The 21414-nt window shown below is 52.2% G+C and overlaps 1 protein-coding gene across 17 annotated transcripts in view; it reads right to left on the reverse strand.

Moving 5' to 3' along the window:
* Positions 1-486: 486 nt before the first annotated feature.
* MTSS1 (MTSS I-BAR domain containing 1) overlaps positions 487-21414 on the reverse strand; it is a 156918-nt gene continuing 135990 nt past the window's right edge. For 3 of the 17 annotated variants that reach the window (XM_059395127.1, XM_059395125.1, XM_059395128.1), the window contains 9 exons: positions 16309-16466; positions 15014-15121; positions 13625-13722; positions 11518-11728; positions 7463-7582; positions 6374-6568; positions 4944-5117; positions 4462-4624; positions 487-3432 (listed from right to left, as the gene is read on the reverse strand). In XM_059395127.1, coding sequence (XP_059251110.1) covers positions 2732-3432; positions 4462-4624; positions 4944-5117; positions 6374-6568; positions 7463-7582; positions 11518-11728; positions 13625-13722; positions 15014-15121; positions 16309-16466 — 1928 coding nt within the window. In that variant the 3' untranslated portion in view covers positions 487-2731. The remainder of the gene's footprint in view (positions 3433-4461; positions 4625-4943; positions 5118-6373; positions 6569-7462; positions 7583-11517; positions 11729-13624; positions 13723-15013; positions 15122-16308; positions 16467-21414) is intronic. The other 14 variants (XM_059395131.1, XM_059395130.1, XM_059395133.1 and 11 more) reach the window with 8 other exon arrangements.

Consider the following 21414-nt stretch of genomic DNA (forward strand, 5'->3'; position numbering starts at 1 on the left):
CTTTTTGGTTTTGTAAAGATGCCAGAAACGACATTTTAGTGTGATTAAAAGGATAACTGTAAGCCGCACACATTAAACAAATCAGCATGGAGTTTATGGGCTTTGCTCAGGGGCGGAGGTTTGGGAGCTGGGGTGAAACTTCTCCAGAACAGGTTCCCAGCTCTGCCTGCTCTCCTGTAGCTTGGATGGTCTGCGCACTCCCAGGTAAGGGGACAGCAGAACCCTAAAGTGTTGGGAAAGTTTCTTTGAAAGGTAGAGCCATTTCTAAAACCCATCAGCCAAACCCATCGGCTTTTAGATGGTGATACTCACTAGAATTACATCCAGACAGTTCAGGAGTGGAGGCCGCTAATGTTCTTAGGGCTCGGGGCCACCCCAGAAATGACATTCTGTCGGTTTCCCAAGAAAGCCCAGTTGACGTCTCAGTGCGCCTCCTAACAGCTGACAAAGACTTGCAACTGAATTTTAATAAGTCTTGACATCCAGGACTTTTTCTAGTGGTTCTTTATTTATAATGTAGGCTGAAGCAATTGTTACAAGGTAGAAGGGAGACACATACACGATTGTTATTTATACAAGTTTAGAACAAAAAAACTGCACAGGGAGAGGTCAACTCTCAGTACAAACTAGCAACTAAACCACAATAATTTACCTTTAGAAACGATGTCTTTATTTTCAGCTGTGACACTGCTTTTACAATATGCAAAAACACAAACAGAACTACCCAAGGTGTGTTGTCACATTCTTTCTACATTGAATTTGGCAACATTTTATATTAAATTTATTCAGATTATACTAACGTTTAAAAACTAAACAAGTGAAAGCTGTACCAAGGTACAGTTACATCCATTTATTTCAAAGGTTTAAAATACCACTTTTATCTATTGTAATTAATTACCTTGCAGTGATTTCTGCTTTTGCAAAAACCATCTCAAGCATCATATGCACAATGCATCAGCTACTTTTAGTCATCAAGATTGGTGGGCTAAACCACAGGCACTACTGTTGCTTATATTCTGTAGAAGGAGCTTGTTTTTCAAAGGAAAAAAAAGCTTAAATAGTTTTCTAATAATCATGCCTTTGCTTTAAAGCCATAACATAAAATGCCCTTGAGCAATCACAGCAGTGTTAAATGTTAATATATAGAACAGTGACTATACAGGTACATTACTCTCACATCCAATGCAGTTATGTATTAAAGCATAAGATTATGTAATTGAAGAGTCGAGCCAACAGAAACCTGCAGGGTCTGTGGGACCCCCGCAAGCTCCGCTTCCTTCAAGAGAAACGGACCCAAGTGCTAAGGGACTTGCTTGGTTTTTTTCGAACCTGTTTCCTTCTCCAAACAAGATCCCTTTATATCTACAAATCTCTGTTGGCTTTAGGGAATGGGCATTAGAACAAATTTAACTTCCACTTAAAAAAGAAAAGCCATAAATCCATTCCAAAAATGGAATACCTAGAATACAAAAAAAAAAAAAAAAAAAAAAAAGACAATTATAGTGGTCAGATTCCCAGTGACAATAAATAAATCCTCCATTCTTCAATGTTTGGTATGATGCCAATTAACTGCCACTTATTTAAAAGAAGAGAAGAAAAACAAGCCCCCAGATCAGTAAACACATTGGCAAGTTGCTAGATTCCAAGCTGGTTACCCTTGTTAGATCCGTTTGAGTTTGTTCAAAATATTTGGGCTTTTCAACGCACCCAGCCTGCTGGGCACGGTTAAGTAAAAGGCATTGGCTATATCTAAGAATTCCCTGCTATCATTTTAAAATGTTTTCACATTTTTAAAACTGCCTTACCCTTTTTGGATGTGTTTGGATTCAATGAACATGGGCACAAGAGACGAGGAACTGAAGTGGGGGTCTCTGGGTCTACCCAGGGGCGGCAGCATGCTCGGACTGGAGGTGGGTGCTGTATACAGTCAGGAGGAATCGTGGGAGAAAGGAAGTCCTTAAACACCCTAAAGAAACAAACACTGCAATCCAGTATGGCTTATTCGGATGCATTTACCATGAAGCTACTAGAAATTCAACCTACGAGGCTACTCTTACATGTTAACAGGATCGGCTATGCTGACAGTGTGCCCCTCCCATGGCCCTCCCCCCAATCCCAACAGAGTCTACCATTTCCAGATTTACTTCACTCTGAATATTGCTCAATTGTTACTCCTGCTTTTCTCAGCCAGAACGTACTACATGTAAAGGAAGATTTTTACCCCTTGATCCATTTTGTTTGTACATTAAAATAACTTGAATTTGCTTCTAAGCCAGACTACTACAATGCATCTACAAAAGCTTGCAGGAAAAAAGGAGAGAAAAGAAAAGGCTAAAGTAGAGTTATCCTTTTTTCTGAAATTAACTACTTTGTGTTTCCCCTGCCCCAACCACCCCCCCCACCCATTATGCATTTAAAATTTTACAAAGACTTGTAAAAAAGTTAAATGGAATTTGGCACCTTCAGAAAAATCAAAAGGGAAACTAAGGTTAAAATGTGCAGAAAGAAAATGGTCAATATTTACAAATTAAAAGATCAAAGGTATGTCAGTTACGTATGTTACTTTTAATTCTTAACTAAAGGTGTCGCGTACTTTCAAAAGAGCTGTGTTCTGAGTTGCCTACAAAATCTTTTGTCTGATTATAGATTGGAATGGATCGAGACAAATTAGGTTTTATGGATTGAACAGTTCCTCCCCCACTGGCAGCATTTCTGGGGAGCCCGTGAGAGCCTATGAGAAGCGGGGGGCGGAGCGGTCGTTTGTCGTGGTCTTCTTCAGCTTCACGCCCCTACGGATGGCGTTCAGCATGTCTTCCCCTTGCGGAGTATCTCTGGGGCTCAGGTCTGCAGCGTCACTCTCCGGGATCCGGCCTGGGGAAGCAGTGGCACTTGAGGGATCCCTCTCCTGGTCTTCAGCCTCGCTCTCTGGAATCGCCTGTCTGTGCTCCTCGGGGATACTTGGCTTCGGGCCTGGGAGAGGAGGGTTGACAGAGGCTTGGCCACTCCACATGGAGGAGGGCATGCTGGTGACACCCTGGGGGCCCTCACCCACAGAGGGCAACTCGGGGCTGTGCTCACCCCTCTCCTCTGGCCCATCCGGAGGTGCGGGCAACACCCCGGGGAGGTCTGGGACAGTTGGGGTCTTGACCGGGATCACGGGTGTCTTGATGGGGATGGGACCGGCTCCGATGGTCCCCCGGCGGACAGAAGGCTTCGTGGAAGGGGTCCGTCGGATGGTGGCAACCCCTGGGGTGACCATAGCAGGTCCGAGGGTGGTGGGGAGGCCAGCCGTTGAGGCTGGGCGCTTGGCCTGGAACATCCGTCGGTAGGACTGGCTAATGTCACTGTTTCTCGGGATGGTGGAGGATTTGTCAAACTCCTGCTGATCTGCCTCCTGGTCGCCACTTACAGAGAAATAATCATAATCTGAAACTGATGATAAGATTTGATTAGGACTCCCCAAGGCCACAGCTTTGCTCTTCGGTTCTTTGGTATTGGAGGAACAAAAGGCACAAGAGGGAAGAGAGGGAAGGTGCTTTACCTGCCACCTCGTCCCCAGCCTCCCCGATCTCAGTGAGAAGTCCCCCTATGGATCTTCCTGGGGGTCCCCGCTGTCACCCTGGGCCCCAGGACAGCAGTGGACACCGGACACCGCAGGGGTGCTCTCAAATCCTGGGTTCGCTACCGCCCAGCATCCCGGGGAGGAGAGGAGTAAAAGGGGGTGCAGGAAGAGAAGAGGAGCCCCCCACGCGGCCTCCGGTCTGGCACCAGACGCGAGAAACCCGCCTCAGGCAGACCGTGTAAGGATCTCGTCGGGCAAAGGCTGGAAAAATAACGGCGCCCCGGGCACTGAGCCCCCGGCAGCCCGCACAAAGCCATGCTCCACCTGCGAGGTGTGCGCACCTCAGGACGTGGGGTCACGAGGGAGGAGGGAGCCGAGCGCTGCCGCGGCTTGGAGCAGGTGTCCCAGCAGCAGCACCCCTGGCGTTGGGGGTGGGGGACGGGGCAGGGGGCCGCGCTGTGCCTGATAGGACGTCCAGCTGCACCCCCGACCACCGACTGGGTGACAGCCGCAGAGGGCTCCGCACACTGCCGCGTGTCCCCTGGACAGCAAAACGGCCTTCCACGGGACTGGCTTAGTCTGAGACGCTTTGACACAAGAGCCACGGATCGGTTTGGTCAACTCCGGCCATCTCCTTGGGCCCCGGGCTGCCACCCTGCTGGAGCGTGTGGTGCTGCGGGAGGCGGGGGGCCCTGGGGACTGGGCTGGAAAGGGTCCGAACTGGGGGCTCCGGGCTCTACCAGCCCTCTCCGAGGCTCAGCTCGCCCAAGCACTCCAGGAGGAAAGCGCTGTGCTTATATGGGTCTCCCCTACCCCCACCCCCACCCGCCCGCCACCTCCCTCCTCCTCACCTGGCGCAGCCCGGGAAGCCCCCCTGGGAAGCCCGGGCTGCCTCGTACCTTGGGAGGGGATGGTGTCCTCGGAGCAGCACGGCGTGGTGGTCTGCGTGCTGTAGCCACTGGAGCACTGCAGCGAGTCCCGGCTGCTCCTCTGGGTGTCCAGCTGGAGGCCCCGCGACAGGGCCAGCGCCAGCTCCTCGCACGCCTCCATCTCCTCACCAGGCTGCAAGGGGAGGCGAGAGATACAGACAAGCCACCAGGGCCGTGAATCCCCGGGCGGGTGTCCCTAGAGCCTTTCCACATCTTCACGTGGGAGCCTCAACATTATTCCTATCCTGCTGCCGTCTGTGGGTCCTACCCAGGCTCTGGAAAGTTCTAAGAGTCTGATTTCAGTGCCAGGCTTTTCCCTAGGGGCCTTCTAACCACTTGAGAGCGCGGAGTGGGGCAACGGGGCTCAGGCTCCCCTCCACATTACTGGCCAGCAGACGGCCACCAGCCGGGTCTAGAGGAGTCCAACCAGCCGTAGAGAATAAAAACGTCACCCTGTTGGCAGCTGACACGGTCATGCTCCGTGGTCTCTGAGCCTCCTCGGCCGCTGCAGGCGCGCCGCCCACGGCGGTGGGTCCTCCTCCGTTGGGGTCCGGCTCCCGCTTCTCTTTGCGGCGCTGCAGGGTGTTCACCAGAGGCTGATCGTAAGGTCCGGGCTTGGCCCAGTCCTAAGCAGAAGGAACGTGGTCAGGCGCCGGGGCCTCCGCCACCGTGTGGAGGCCTGTACAACCCTCCAGACAGCGGCCCACAGAAGGCGGCTGGCCCCCCGGGGCAGGATCAGGCTGGGACAGGCCAGCAGGCCCTTCTACTATGTCCTCGCCCCGCTCTAAAAGAAGTGAGTGGAAAATCCTCTGGGGGCCCCCGGGAACCTCCCCTTTCCTCCTATCTGTCCAAAGATGAAAACCCTCCCCAGGCAGGCACCCGTGGGAGACTCTTAGTTAGCTGGCAGGTGACCAGCCAGGGTATCTGAAGGCCCCAGGCGGTGGAGAGCACACGCCCCGGGGCCAGGCCCTCCCTCCCAGCATCTGAAGGAACCGCCCCCCCCCCGCCCAAATGTCTTCACTTGAGCCCAGTGACCACTAGGGGCCACTCATGGGATTCAGCCACTCCCCCCCCCCCCCCCCCCCCCCACCCCCCGCCCCCGAGGCTGAACCTCCACTTGCAGGAGACTGGGCCGCCAAGGACACTCAGGACGTGCCCTCCCAGGCCTTCCCATAGGGAGGGAAGGCTTCTGGGGTCAGCAGAAAGTTGAGGAGCCTGCGGGGTCCACACTTAATCCGACTGCGGGATTAAGTCGAGACCTCAAAATGCCACAGCCTAGGGTCACCTACTATTCAAATCAGGGACACCGCCTCTCAAAATAGGATTAGACGTGCTAGGAAATCATTTTAGAACTTTGTTTTTGTATTAAGGCAAACACATTTGGAGAGTACACAAATGAGACTAGAAAGTCTGCATTTACCTTTGAGATAAAACATGGTATAAGCCAACCCACAGTGTGGATCATGGCTCTGTTACCACGGCCCAATAAGGGACCCGAGGCAAGAGTCCGGGGCACCGACCGGGGAGGGCAGTAGCTCCCAGCCCCTGGTAATGGGGACACCCCACAGCGGCCCCCAGCCGCGCAGAACCGCACGGGCCCTGTCTGGGTCCACCACCTAAACCAGCTTAAGCAAGGTTCATTATGGGGAGCCTCTCCCAGCTGCGCTCCACGTGGACGTTTCTCTCTCAGATCTGCCTGCTGCTCTCTGGTTCTTCCCGGTGGGAACTTTCTCAGGGAGAGGGGTTCTGTGGGGAGCAAGGCAGAGTGTGGAAGGGAGGGGCGAGGGGCGGTCAGGAAGAGGGTTGTGGGACAGAAGATGGGGGAGCACAGAGCCATGAGAGGGGGCGGAGGGAGCAAAGGGGAGGGAGGAGAGGCACAAACCTTCCAGCTAGGGATCTGAGATGACGGGAACATGCCGGGCCCAATGGTGTGACAATGAGCGAAGTCTGGAAGGTGGACAGAGGTGACCCGAGGGAGCAGGCGGGAGGCAGGCGGGCAATGAGGGGAAAGGCTTGCCCCCACGGGCCCCACATGGGACTCACTTGGCAAACTACAGTGAGAAAACCCGTTAGACAACTGGAAACAAAACAAAAAAGGGGGGAAAAAAGGAAAATAAATTAATATAACAGGATGAGTGTGGAGGTACAAGATGGCATTGACATTCAAGGGAGGAAGGGGACCGGAGTCTTGATCCATCAAACAAGCGGCGCGGTTCTGCGGCTCGTGGATGGTCCGTGGGGTAGAAGGGGCCACGGGGCAAAGAGTGCACAGGGGACACCCGGTAAGTGCTCGGTCAAGGACGTAATTTATCGACATTTTGGAATAGTGTGGAAACTGGTCCGTGTCTTTCATTTGTGGCGTCTGCAATGGTTTTTGATCATTTAGCCAACGAGGCAGAATTTCACGGCGATCCTGATTTGCTCATCTCATTATGCAAATTTAAAAATTCTCAAGCGTCAACTAAATCTGTTCATTCTAGATTCTGAAATCATCACACTATTCAGGAGCAGACTCCAAATCAGGGTGAAGAGGGAGGAGGGGTTGGCAAACTAAAAGGCAGAAGAGCACGCGGCCTCCCATGCAGTGAGAGGTCCCATCAGGCCATGTGGCTATGGCGACAAGGGGGCCACGGTGGGTGGGTGGGTGGAGGTCTCGCGAGGGTAAAGGGGGAGACGGACGAGCACAGGCACTGTTCTGGGAAGGAGCCTTCCACCTCCCAGTTCTCTGTACAGCTTCCTCTCCCTCAGGATGGTGGCAAGGTCATGGCTCAGGAGCCAGGAGCCCATTCCAGAAAAAACCCTCAACCTTGTCCCTCTCTCTGTCCCCAAGTGGAGCTGCTCTGGATGTGCCTTTGGTTGATTTCAAGTTTCAGGTCCCAGCGGTAAGAGCCAGCGGTGGGCAAGGGATGGCCTTGGGGGGGGGGGGGGGCGGGGGAGGGGTGGCCATAGTGGCCAGGGCCCAGCCGGTCACCTTCTCTGTGGACGCCCAGGCGCCCATGGTGGAGCCTGAGCTGACCGAGGTGGGCGAGCTGCACTCGCTCACGGACTGGCAGGTTTCGGAGGCTTCGGAGGAGGCCGAGCTGGACGAGTTCTGCCGCAGGGAGGGACCACATGCCACCAAAAGTAACAGGAAATCGAGACAGAAGATGGGGTGGGGGGAGGGCACGCACAGAGAGAGAGAGAGAGAGACAGACATATACACAGAAAAGGGAAGGATGAGAGAAGCAGAGGGTTAGGGTTATTTTTTCCCCCAAAGCTGCACCCACACAGAAGCTTCTATGCCCTTGAAAAGAAGCCTGAGATGTGGCACGGCCCAGACCCGCCAGGCTGTCAGCGTCCCAGGACCCCAACTGGTGTGTGTCTAGTCTGCACCAGGCACAGGTCAGGGGCAGAATTCCTGGTGCTCCCTCGGGCTTCCCTCCTCGTGCCACAAGCCCAGGTCCCAGGGGAGGCCTGCCCCTGGCACCTCCCAGGAGCATGAGCATCTTTACTGCCTCGCACTGACCCCCAGCCCAACACATACACACACACATACACACACGCACACGCACGCACACACACACACACACACACACACACACGCACACACACACTCAGCTTGGGCTTCCACTCCCACGTCTCCAGGTCCCGCCCTTGCCCTTGGTCACACGCAGCCTCTGCACCCATGAAGGGTCGTTTCCAGCTACGAAGTTACATCGTCACGGGACAAGTTTTTAGGTTTCTCTGCCTGGGAAAGGATTCTGAGCTTTGGACTGTGAAGCCCTGAGCTCAATGTTTCAAGTGGCCACCCAGGGAGGGAGGAAGCATCTGGAGAGATCTGGGCCATTCCAGAAAGGTCTGACTTGGGACAACATCCCTTCATGCCGATTTTCATTAAACCTCCAGACTGCAGGGCCCTGCGTTGGCCAGGGTCCGTGCTCCCTGGTCAGGCTCCTGAGATTCAGCTCAGGCAGGGACGGGGCCAGGAGCTCACTGATCCATCTCAACTTTGTAGTCCTGTCCTAGCACATGGCAGGCACTCGGAATTACTGAATGTGTGCATGACAATGACACACATTGTCAACGGAAGGGTCTCCCCACTTACAGCGTGTACCACCTCTTCTGCAGAAGCTGGGTCCCCTGGGATAGTGCTTGGGGACACCTGGGTATTTGCTCTAAGTTTTGTTCCTGGCTAACTGCATTCTCTGGGTCATCCTTCTGTTCAAATAAGCCCAACCCTACCGGGGTCTACTATTACCTCCCCACAGTGTGCCCGCATGCCCGGCCGAGGAGGCCAGACTCCTGTTTCTGCCCGCTTCTTTCACCACCAAAAAAAGAAAAGTTCCTGCCAAGGAACGGAGCTGTGGCTCTCCATCCTGGAAGCAGCAAGGCTCCAAAAGACAGTCCACTGCAAGGAGCCCTGTGGCACCAGAGCAAGGACAGGCTCTCCCAAGGGTGCCCTGGAGGCCTCAAGCTCAGGGTCTGGGAAGTGGGCCCGGATCCAAGGTTTGAGGGGTTTGGATTCAAGTTACGTTTCTGTCACTCCTCAGTGAAGGAACCTGGGCTTAATCTAACTCTCAATTTCTTGCATCTTTAGGGGCCAGTAATAATCCAGCGGAAGAACACGAAATAAGATTATATCTAACCGACGACGACAAGAACGCGTCCGTGTCCGTGCGCGTCTGTGCACGGGGAAGCCAGCTAGTGCTGCCGTCCGCCAGGCTGCTCGTTTTGGTCCTTCCAAGTCAAGGCTGCTCAACTTGAAGGAAAGAGCCGGTAAACCAGGGCAGGACTGCCGGTTCCTATTTCCTTTGACTTCGGTTCATTTTTCCTAAAGATCCTCTCGCCTTGCTAGGATGAAGAGCTCTAGGACGAGATCCTCACCACAGACAGGGCCCCACTCCCAGGCCTGCGACACTCAGATACGACTTGAAAAGAGCACCGTGGAGGAAAACGGGAGAATTCTTAACGTCCTCCATCAGCTGGCACTCACTCAGAACCACGTGACTGCGGGGAGCGACGGAGGGGTCTCCCCACTTACAGCGTGTGTTCCCTTCCTCACAGTCTAAGTAACAGTGCGATACGGCCTTCAGGAGACTATGTGCTCCGGCCTGTGTGACTTGTATGATATCCTTACACGTCGCCCCTCTACCTGACAACTGGGAGCAGCCGTAACGCCTTTCTGGAGAAACAGAATTCTCCACTGAATTCTGCAGCATCCCTGAGCTTATTGGGACCACCCCAGAGTTGCTGGCCAAGCAGATCTTGGGCACCAGCATTCAGATTCGAGTAAATCCCAACACACCGCCTTCTGCTTCCCTCAGCATTGCTGGAGGCAGAAACACTCGCTGCAGCCTGATCCACACACACCGCCTTTGACAGCAAGGCTGGGGCACAAGGCCTCTCTCTTTTTAGAAAGGAGCGTTAGTGCACGATACCGTGTTGTTAGTGCACGACATCATGTTAATCCATCAGCTGATTAAAAACACACAGAATTAGCCTGCGCAGTGGAATAGCCTGAGAAGAACCACACATTCCGGTTTTCTCTCAACCATTCCCACCACTTTCAAGACCTGCAGGTGTGGTTTAGTGCGCACATGGCGGGGGACAGGAAGGGACACCTGACAGACCAAGCCAGAGCACCCCCACAAGGACAAGCATGTTAGAACTTAAAGCCAAGGCTCTCGGCCCAGAATGTTTCTGTTTTAAGTCGAGTCTCTCTCCCAGGAAGGCAGAGCGAGGCCACAGTCTCCTGGGACAGCTGGAAAATGCCAGAGGGACCCCTGAGCTGAGGACCTCTGGGTTCAGCCATATCAGACACGTCAGGCAAATAAGCCTCTGGCTTAAATTCCCCAAACCCTGCAGCTGCTTCCTCTCCATGACGTGTTCCCCCAAAACACTTCCAAGGACGCCTGTGGCTGAGAAGGAGCAGAAAGGGCTCTGGACCGTCACCAGGAACCTTGTTCCGGGCTCCCGACCTGCAGGCCGTGTAAGAGTGCAGGTGGGGAAGTCACAGCTCCGAGCCTCCATTTCCACAACCAAACAGGTCGAGCCATACTCCCCATGGCTGTTGGAAGGATGACCTGGACAGCAGGGTGGGGGGCGGTCCTAGGGTGGTGCAGGGAACCCAGATATTCAGGGACTGTTAAGCCAACTGGGTACCTGGATGAACAAGACAAACACGTGACCTCCCTGAGTCCACAAGATCTCCGACCTAGGGCTGTGGCGCCCCTCGGAGTGCACCACAGGCTGTAAGCCCCCTCGCTACCCAGCAGATGGCGCTGCGGGGCAACCCGGGCGGGGGCGTTTCCCAGGCGTCCAGGGTCACTCACTAAGTGGGAAGCAAGACCCCTGATAGTAGGGGAAGGAGGGCAGAGAGGGCAGCAGGGGGAGGGCGATCCAAGGCCCCGTCCAGCTCCTGCCTCCTGCTCCCCCTGGGCCCGCCGGGCTCTCCTGCTGGGCCCGCCCGGTGGGGCTGCGCGGAGTCCAGCGCCACCCGACCCGGCTGCGGTTGAAAGATCCAACATCTTCCCTTCCCTGGGGAGCAGAACGCCAACAGAACTCATGAGCGAGGGCTCTAAGGAATCACCCCCATTCTCACACCAGTTGCGACAGGGAACCGGGCAGGGCCACGGAAGGCTTCCAAGGCACCGCTCAGACTCGCCACCACTTAGGGTGAAGCAGCGATGGCGGGAGAGGTGCCACCATTTGCACCAATGTCGTGCATGAGGCACTGTGTCCAGCCGGATGCTTACGGGGGTGCCAGAGGGTGGCCCGTAGTAGAGTCCGTCTACTTACGTGAGAGGACTCCCCAAACCAGCGGGGTGCCGTGGCCATCACCACCATGGAGACAGGCTGCACACCCAACTTAAGAGTTCTCACCCTTTGGGGAAACAACACATCTGAAGATGAGAAATTAAACCAGAGGTTTCTCGTGGGAAGAGGACAGGGGTCTGTCCGAGCCAATGTCCTTCTCTGGTTCTGGCCACTGACAGTAGCCCAAGCACTAGATGTCACAGCTGCTTCTGGAGCCAAGGGCACCCTTACCTGGTTGGGGGCATCTGGCGGCATGGGGGATGGTGACTTGGACTGGAAAGCGTCCTGGGAAATGAATCCTGAGTCGTGGGAGGACACGCTGGACAGGCGGACGGGTGCCTGCTGGGCCAGGTTGGAGCTGCGGTAGCGGTAGTGGGAGCTGGGGGAGTGGGAGTGGGAGCCGCTGGAGCGCGAGTCACTGCTATTGACGCTGTTCAGGCTGCTGTGGGGACAAGCAGAGGGGGGGCAGGCGGGGGAGGTAGGGGAGGAAACATGGGGATGGGGACAGGGTGGGGACACCATGTAATCAGCTCTCTGCCACGGGGAAGCAGGGCAAACAGTAAGTCGTGTTTTCAGAACACCCCACCCTGAAGCTAGCAAACAAAGGGTTTTTCACGTGATCAAGGAAGAGAAAACTAGAGTTATTATAAACCAGGCGTCTGCCGGGACTCACTTCTCCAAAGGTGTCACGAGATGTCCTTGCATGGACGCCCATGATTCTAAAGAGTCCAGGGCTGCCCAATTCTGCCACATCATCTACCACCAAAACTAGAAACCTAATGTCAGTGGCGAGAAACGAGACAGGACTGATCCTCTCTGCTCAGCGGCTCGCAGAACCCTGTGACCTGCAGCCACAACCAGGGTCTGCTACGCCGCCCGGTTAGAAAATTCCAGTGTCTCTCTTGGATGGACCATCTGGGTCCAGGAAACCAAGGTCAACCCAGACAACCATCACCTTGGGAGGGCAGGTGCCAACGGCCTCCTCAAGGTGATTCCATCGTACGTGAACTGGATTTAAGACCATCATAAGAGCATCAGCAAACCAACTCTGTGCACGTGTCACTGCGCTTTACCTCTTATGAACAAAGTTGGTGCTTTAGTGAATGGCTTTACCCTGATCACAGGAATCTGTGACCGTATCTGTGGGCCGGGTGTGACCGGCACACCTGGCGAGAGGCGGGCAGCCTTCAACACCTTCAGGGAGTCAATGCTAAACTCTTTGCTTCTAAGATGAACCGTCAACGGGGTGTCAAGCCGTGACACCCAGGTCCTGGCTGTTCCCTCCGCTTCCATCTCCAGCTCTAACAGATAACGCCCCGCATGCTAATTAGATTACAAAAACTGGAAAGCGGAGCAGAGTTCCGTGGTCCCAGCAACCAGAATAGAAAATAAGGTACAGTTGTAGAAGGATTGGAAGGGACAGAACAAACAACCCAGCCCGGCTTTAGAAAGTCTGTGGCTTCTGCTCCTGGCAAGAGAGTCTCGTCAGAGATCGCCAACGCTGGCAGCTAACGTGGGAGTCAAGGGCTGTGTGACCGCCTCCGCAGGAGTTACTTGGTGCGGGTGTTCCGGCAGATCTAGGGGACTGTGCCAGGGGACATCACTGCTGCTAGGGATAATTACCATAATTTTTGCTTCTCCCTGCCCCCCACCACCTGCCAATCAGTCAGAAGAGGGCATCTGGGGACTGACAGTGAAGCTCATGGCGACTGCACTCCCTCAAGGTCATGGTTGATGCCATCAGTGCAAGGGGCTTTTCAGTGGAAGCAAATATAATAAGAGAGAAAAGATACTCATGCAGCTGTGTTTTATACACAGTGAGATAGTTTTTTTGGTTACCAAAATGAAAACCCAGTAGATCTGTCAGACACACACACACACACACACACAGAGCCCACAAAAGAGGACACTAAAGCAACCAACAATTTCAGGTTGTAGAACGTCAGGATGTGACAATTTCCGTCTGAAATCACTGCTCAGTGTTTACCAGACTCACTCAAATACACAGGGACACACACACACACAAGGGTGTACAGAGACACAATCACACACAGATTTGGCCAATCCAACCTCCTCTTTACTCTCAACGCTAATTTGTGAGAAGAGCAAGTTCATTTGGCTTTGGAAAGTCAAAGAAACAGATCAATGGGCCGAGGACCCCAAGAAGGATCGTGCTGCACGAGGACGCTTCTGTCCTTCAAGGAAAGGATAGTCAACTGCAGGTAGCAAGCCAAGAGCAGCCCAACAGGAAAGTGCTAGAAAACAACGCTGCAGATAGCGGAACTCTTCCGGATCCTTCTCACGTGTGTCAGGAGGAGCAGAGCCCAGCTCGACTTACCTGCAGACGCTGGACTTGCGGGACATGGTCGTGCTGGGGGAAGAGGGCGGCGTCTGGTACGACCAGCTGTAATCAGAACCTTTCAGGTCCAGAATCACCTAAGGGGACAGAGCCACATGGGTAAGCGAGCCGCTGAGCAGGCAAACTGCTCAGGAAATCAAACCCCTACCCGTAACGTCAAAATTCTGCCATCCTCCAGAGGTGCAATGTCAAAATTGTCATGCAGGTCTTGTTTTAAATTAAAGAACCATACTACCGATGCATCAATGTCCTCGTCCTTTTTCTGACACAAGCCAAAATATAAAACAAAATTGGAGGGTGGAGAGGGGACCATGAATGTCAGTCGAGAGAGAGAGAGAGAGAGACTGATTTACAGTTACAGATGGACAATTTACAAGAGTCATTCATACTCCGGCTAGAATTTACAGGACTTCTGTCCTTGAGCACCACAAGCTCGATCACAGTTCAGGACTGGTTGATCTTACATTTTAGCTGCTTCACATTCGGTGAGCACTCGTGCCCTATCTGACCAGGACTTGATTTTTTAAAACCCAATAGAATCAAGAGCAAAAGGCAATTCTCCCACAGTTACTGCTTGCATCCACTCCCTGCCTGACAAGAGCTACTTGAATGTGAGGTCCACCATGTCCGCCTCTCACTCCTATAGCAGATGCTCGATAAAAGTCTATTTATTGAGTTGATGCATGCCCGTTGTGCTTTAACAAAAGCAATTTCATTGAACGGAAAATATAAATCCTTGCGTGTGTCTTCAGAGTTGGTTCTCCAGGCAGGCAATGAAATTCTATACAAAGGGCAAAAGCCAGCACGTGATTCATCAGCTGTTCCCACTTAATATAAGGTTACTGCCATATGAACTAAATGAATAAGAAGGGAAAATGTAATCTTTTTCATAAGACAGAGCCTCATGCCATAATTAATTAGAATGGGAGAGATTCAGTGGGACTGGTTCACAAGGATGACCAAGACCACTGTCATGTTCTTATAGGCTTATTTCCAGAAGACAGATAAACACAGTGGTTAAGACCACCAGGGCTCTTGACTGCTTGGTTCAAATCCCAGTTCTGCCACTAATTAGCTACATGAACCTGGCCAAGTGACTTTCTCTCTCTGTGCCTCACTCTCCTGCTCTATAAAATGGCCATAACAGTGAAGATGAGCTGAGGAAGTCTCCATATGGAGATTAGAACACTACCTGGCATACAGCAGGCGCTCTATAATGGCTCGCAGTGATGACAACTATATAGCACCACGTGAAACACCGATAGGATTTAAAATGGGTTAACACCTCAAGAAACCCTCAAGACCTCAACACCCTGAGCCTTTGCATCTTTGGTTTGCTCCCTCGAGCGCTCAGCCCATGACTCCTACCTGTTCACTTGAGGAGGGCAGCTTATGAGGGTCCATGGTCAGGCTTTTCAGATCTTCTGATATGGTCTGAAGGTGAGTGATCTCCCCTAGCATTGAGATTTCTTCTTCCTGAAGGAAAGTAATTCATAACGTGTTGTCATCATGAGTGATTCACTTCCTTGTCTTGGTCCAACCGTTTTTCTCAGGGTCACTGTCGAACCCTTTCAACTTTCCAGAAAAGGTGCCCTGAGACTCATGTTTGTGCTGAAGGCACTACCAGCCCTCTCTCTTGGGAAACAGAAAGGGAAGAAGGAATCGGCCATAATTAGGGAGTGACCTGTGCCCGCTGGACAGTGGTGAAGTCAAACACGTGGCCTCTCTTGTAGTGTCTGGGGTGGGGGTTGGGGTCTAGGACACCTGCTCAGGTGGTCTGCCTGCATATTCCCACGGGACCCTGCAGCACAGCCCCCTCGACGGGCTGAGGCCCTGCTCTGAAGTCACTCAGCTTCAATGGCTGACCCGAGCTGGAGTGATTTTGGTCCAGATCAGGTCACAGATCTTTGGGACAGCCCACATGTGTGCGGTGACGTTAACCATCCCCTTCTCTCTGGTGTTTTACACCAACTTAATAAATGGCAAGTGAGACGGGAGCAGGAGACTAAGGAAGGGAGTCATTCTCTCCACCCAAGTGCCAAGCTGGGACTACAGGCCTGGGCAAGAATGAGCCACAGAAAAGTTCGGTGCTCAGAGGTGTGACTCATATTTGGGCATTTTGCTAGGGTTGAGGGAAATGAGCTGGTGTCTTCTTACCAGCTTCAAGAATGCTGACAGCAGAAGTCCTCAATTATCTATGCAAATGATTTACTTAAAAAATTAAGCCTGCATTGATTCGTTGAGACTCTTCTCCTATTGATCTCATGGTCACTCACTGATGTTGAGGCCAGAGGCCTTGTTTAAAGCCCAGATGACTGATCCCCACTCCGAGAGGTCTGGATTCAGGAAGGTCTGGTTTGGGCTCAAGAAGCTGCGTTTCCCAGGGGACACTGCCAGCCTGGGGACCACACTTCAAGAACCACTCTGCAAGGCCTTCTTAACTTGGGGAGAAACAGTAATTTTCAACCAGTGCTAAGAACCATGAACAAGGAGTGGGCCCCATGGCCACGGCAACCTGTAGAGAATCCCCGGCCTACGGAAGCACTTCCACTGTCACGATTCCTGACACACAGCAAATTCCCTGTGACTCAGGGATGGGTGGATCAATGAAAGTTGCCTCCAAATGGGCAGCTGAAGCCTTCCAGAGCATTCCACGAACTTACGATCACTGGCCGCAGCATGGAGATGAAGGTGCAGAACCGACCACGCTCCTCAATCAAAGCCTTCCGGACCGCCTGCTTCTCTGTCTCTTCCAGCAAGAGGTACTTGTCGTTGACGTCCTGGAGAGCGCTGTCCAACTGAGGCTGGATATCGCCTCGCCCTGGAAATAAAACAGAGCCCTGGAACAAATGCCCTTCCTCCCGTGAGTCCTGGCCGGAGTGGACACCACCTCTTTCCCGGACTTAAAAAACAATCATTTAGGGATCCCCAGGATTTAAGATTGCTGTTTAGGGATCCTCAGGATTTAAGGTTGCTGTTTTTTGAGTACTGGCCATTGCAATTTCCAATGCCCAGAGGCCATATTTATCCTCCCCATGAGGAAGATTTCCTGTGTGACCCCTCCTGCCTGGCCTTCTTGCCTTGTGCAACTCCACAGAGACTTCTGCCAACAAAACCCCAGGATGTGGCAGCCAGACAGTCTTCTTTCTTTTTAGAACATTCTGGAGAGGCCAAGGGATGAACAAGGTAAGGGCCTGCAGTTGTTTCCCAAAATGGGCACAGGCTGGCTTTGTTGGGTCAGCTGCAATCAAAGAGCCTCTGTTTGGACAGAAGTTTCTGTCCCTGAAGACAAAGTTGGTGAGCCTCAGCCCTTCCATGTCGGGGGCGGGGGATGGGGAGGTGCTGGGAATCCTTGGCCGTCAGTGTAACTCCCCAGTGGAGAGTCCTGAATGTTCCTTTTATATAATAAGCCCAGGAACCAAAAGGCCTATAGTCAAGTCTCTGCTGGTGAGAACCTAAAGGCAGAGTCAGTGCTGAGTCCATCCCGTGTGATGTCATCTCTGGCCACGTCCACAGACCCAGTTACCATGAGGCAACCAGTTCTAGAGTTTAAGATGGAGTATTAACTGTGCATTTATTTACTTATTTAGGGGGTAGTGTTAACCTTTTAAATTTGAACTTGATGACGTCAGCAATCTATCTCTATAAATAAAGTTTTAGTAGCACACAGCCAACGCCCACTCGTTCCCATACTGTCTACACCTGCTCTTGCTGTGACTGCAGAGTGGGATCGTTGTAACACACACTGCGTGGCCCCTGACTAAGGGAGAGTCAGATTTACAATCTGATGCTTCAGAGTTAAAGTTCCCTATGCTAGAAGACAAACACAGGCACTGTGTCTGAAGGAGAGGTGACTGCAGACTTGTAGGTAGGGACAGGGGGTGACCACTCAAGAGCCCAGCTCCCAGGCTTCCATCTCATGTCCCCACATAGGGGTGTCACCTATCACCTGAACAGAGAAAAATTTCTAAACCCCTTCAGGGCAGGGCCTTGGAACTCTCCCTGCCCAGCCCCTACCTCTGATGATGCCATGTATGATTGTATACAGCAGGTGCTCAGTAATGGTCATTTGAACTATGGAATGTCAAGAGATGGAGGGGGCCTTCGGGGCTGCCCAACCTGCTTCTATTTTAGTAGAGGTGGAGGCCTTGAGAAGGTGAGAGGCTTGTCTAGTATCATTCAGAGAAAGCTGGAGAGCCAGGACAGAGCCCACATGGCCGGACCCCCTTCCTCCTCCTCTGCCCCACGGCCTCAGCCACGTGAAGGAACCCCACTCGCCTCCTGGCACAGGACCTGAGCAGTCGCTGTTTGCCCTTCTTTAAAATGATGTAGAGAACAATAAATGTAACGTGTTACTTGGTTTGAAGAAGGAAAGAGTCAGGGGAAACTGCCTTGAAGGTAGGAGTATGTTCCCTGTTTTCTCTCATAAGCACATGAGAAAGCTTAATTTGGGAGCAAGAGGCGGCCAGGCTTCAAGAACATGTCAACAGAAAAGGTCTTTGGATTTTATTAAGGGGAAGTCACTTCCTGGGCAGGGATGAAGTTGTAGGTGTGCAAGCAGTGGGAAAACTGTACATAGTATGTACAAAGTCAAAGGTCACCCCTGAAAAAGCCTGGGCTGGTCGGTAAAGCACAGTGAACATGGCCCACGCAGCTCCCGCAAGGCAAGGCCGCACAAATGCACAACGGCCACAACCACGGGCAGGAACGAATTCCACGTGGGAACTAATCCAACAACCCCAGGCGGGAGACTCTGCCTACGTCCAAGCTGACCGCCCACCCATTCCTCCAATCAGTCCCTGCCTACCCCTCAGGATAATCCTAGCACCTCCTCCAGGGTCCCCATCGTGCCTCCCCAAGCATGCGGGGCGTCATCCCCACATGTGAACCTGGCCCCGGACCCCAGGTTTCATGCATCTGCAACGGACAAGAGACCTGGGAGAGCGTACGTGCACCCCTTCTCACTGGGAGGACTGGCCAGGGAGGGGACAGGTGCTCCCTACCGAGGACACCCACTATCCACAGGCACCTGCTCTAGGAGGGAAGGCTGGGCTGTCATCGACCCTAGGAAAACTGGGGGCTTTCTCTTCCCCTCTTAAATTGCTGGTTTGTGCAGCCGAATCCACAGACGCTGAAGGTGAACCCAGCCCAAGTCTCTGGTCGTCAAGCTCCAGGACACTTTGTCAACATTTTCTGCTATGCTGCAGCCTACAAGGCCGCCGGGCCCCTCTCCGGCCCTGCGTGGGGGAGGCCCCGTGGTTTGGGGCTGGTCTGAGGCCTCTTTAAATCTCTCCATCTCTTCTATGATGTTCTAACTCAACATGGAGGGCCCTGGGCATCAGAATGTTCTCAAATGCGGCAGACAAGGGTGGACAGGAGCCGGGAAGATAGATTAAAACCCACAGCGCTTGACCAAGCCCACTGACCATTTCCCTTCGTATCAGCCTATAATTACAAGAAATTAGGGAAGAGTAAATCTTGCTTCCTTTCACAGGGTATAAGGCGCATTTCTACCTGCAATTACTTAATGCTGACTTTTAAACATATACCTCCATAGGACAGCAAAGTGACGAGATCCAAGTGTCATCTAATCTGGTAAATATAAATTTCAATTATTCTCTAATTACAGCAACGTTATCTTAAATTTGCATTATAATTAAAGGGCTTCCAAATTGTGGTATTCTAAAATAAGTGTAATCTGTAAAGACGGCTGTAATTATAGGCCCAGTGAGTACACTTCCATTCAGGACATATCATAACCTAAAAACACAATGTGTATTTCTTAAATTCACTGATACAACATATAATTATATTTATTTAAAAAAAAAAACTGTGGAAGAAATTATTCCATGTCCTAGTTGGATGCACTGGTTTTAAGATACAATTCAGAGCCATATGGTGCAGAGTCAAGATACAGAAGCCCCATCACGGGGCTTCCACGGCGATGTCTAGGGAGCCCGAGCCAACGCGCCCCACGCAGCTGGCCGCTCCAGCCCCGCTAGACTGGACTCCATCCTCTCAGTTCACCTCCGCTACGGTCAGCCCCCCCGGGTGCATAAGATCCCATCATCCATTCATGAAAGGCAGGAGGGTGTTCATGTCTTCCGAATGAAGACATGCAAATGGCTAGCAGACACATGAAAAAATGTTGATCATCATTAGCCATCGGGGAAATTCAAATCGAAACCACATTGAGATACTACCTTACACCGGTCAGAAAGGCCAAAATTGACAATACAGGAAACAACATGTGTTGGAGGGGATGTGGAGAAAGGTGAAACCTCTTACACTGGTGGTGGGAATGCAAGTTGGTGCAGCCACTTTGGAAAACAGTGTGGAGATTCCTTAAGAAATTAAAAAAAGAGCTACCCTATGACCCTGCAATTGCACTACTGGATATTTACCCCAAATATAGAGATACAGTGAAAAGAAAAGAAAAAGTACCCCAAGGTTCATAGCAGCAATGTCCATGATAGCCAAACTGTGGAAGGAGCAAAGATGCCCTTCAACAGACAAACGGATAAAGAAGATATGGTCCATATATACTATGGAGTATTATGTCTCTGTCAGAAAGGATAAATATCCAATTTTTGTAGCAACATGGATGGGACTGGCGGAGATTATGCTGAGTGAAATAAGTCAAGCAGAGCAAGTCTATGATCATATGGCTTCACTTACTTGTGGAGCATAAGGAATAACATGGAGAACAATGGGAGAAGGAAAGGAAAAGTGAATTGGGAGAAATCGGAGAAGGAGTCGAACCTTGAGAGACTGTGGACTCTGAGAAACAAACTGAGGGTTTTAAAGAAGAAGGGCGTGGGGGGACGCATTGGGTGTTACAAGCAAACAATGAATCTTGGAACGCTACATCAAAAACTAACGATGTATTTTATGGTGACTAACATAACACAATTTCAAAAAAATAATAATTCAAGAAATTTTTAAAAAAGGAAAGACAGGAATTTCATCATCAGGATTCACTAGTCCCTGACTAATCGGTTGTTTAATCAAAGCAACAACAGCTCAAGGGACAATCAGGAAATGTCCCCTGCCCACCAGCTGTGGCTCAGCACCCGTGGTGCCTCAGAGCCCTCGTGTCTTTGACAGGATTCCTCCTCCGCAAAGTCACACCCTCCCATCGGTCACCTGCTTGCCTGAACTTTGCCTCCCCTTCAAGTCCTTTTTCTCACATTTCCCCTAAAAAGCTCCTGAACCCCTCCTACCTCTCTCCATCCCTGTGGCCAGTCCCCCGAGCCCTGGCCCGGGTCATCCCTGCCTGGATAGCAACAGCCACCTGTTCGTGGGCATCCAGCGGGGGGTACTACCTAATCCAAATGCACATGGGCACAGAAGAATTTTCTAGAAGCCAAGGAGCCTACAAGGGCTTCCCGATCCTGAAAGTCACGTCTTTAACGTGGTAAAAAGGCTGTGACAGGTCAGCAGCTCACCTGTGCCTAGTCCTGCTCCTGAGAACAGACGCAAGCCCCCTCCCATCCACGGAAGGGCTCGTACACAGCACGTGCTTCCCTCTTTCGTCCGCACGGGGAGAACATCTAGCATCTGGCCCCCGATAGGACGCCCAGCAGGGACAACTCAATATTAACTGAATCAGACAGCGACGAAACCCCCCTCCAGCTTCCAGCCGTGTGGATGTCACGCATTCTGCTCCCTGAACATTCACACCTCTCCTCCCGCCTGCCCCTTTCTCTATGAACACCCTCGATTCAACGTCCACGAGTCCACTTGAGTGCTGCCCCCTCCTGGAAACT

Source organism: Mustela nigripes, chromosome 3 (assembly GCF_022355385.1).
Source record: "Mustela nigripes isolate SB6536 chromosome 3, MUSNIG.SB6536, whole genome shotgun sequence".
In the NCBI taxonomy this organism is placed as follows: Eukaryota; Metazoa; Chordata; class Mammalia; order Carnivora; family Mustelidae; genus Mustela; species Mustela nigripes.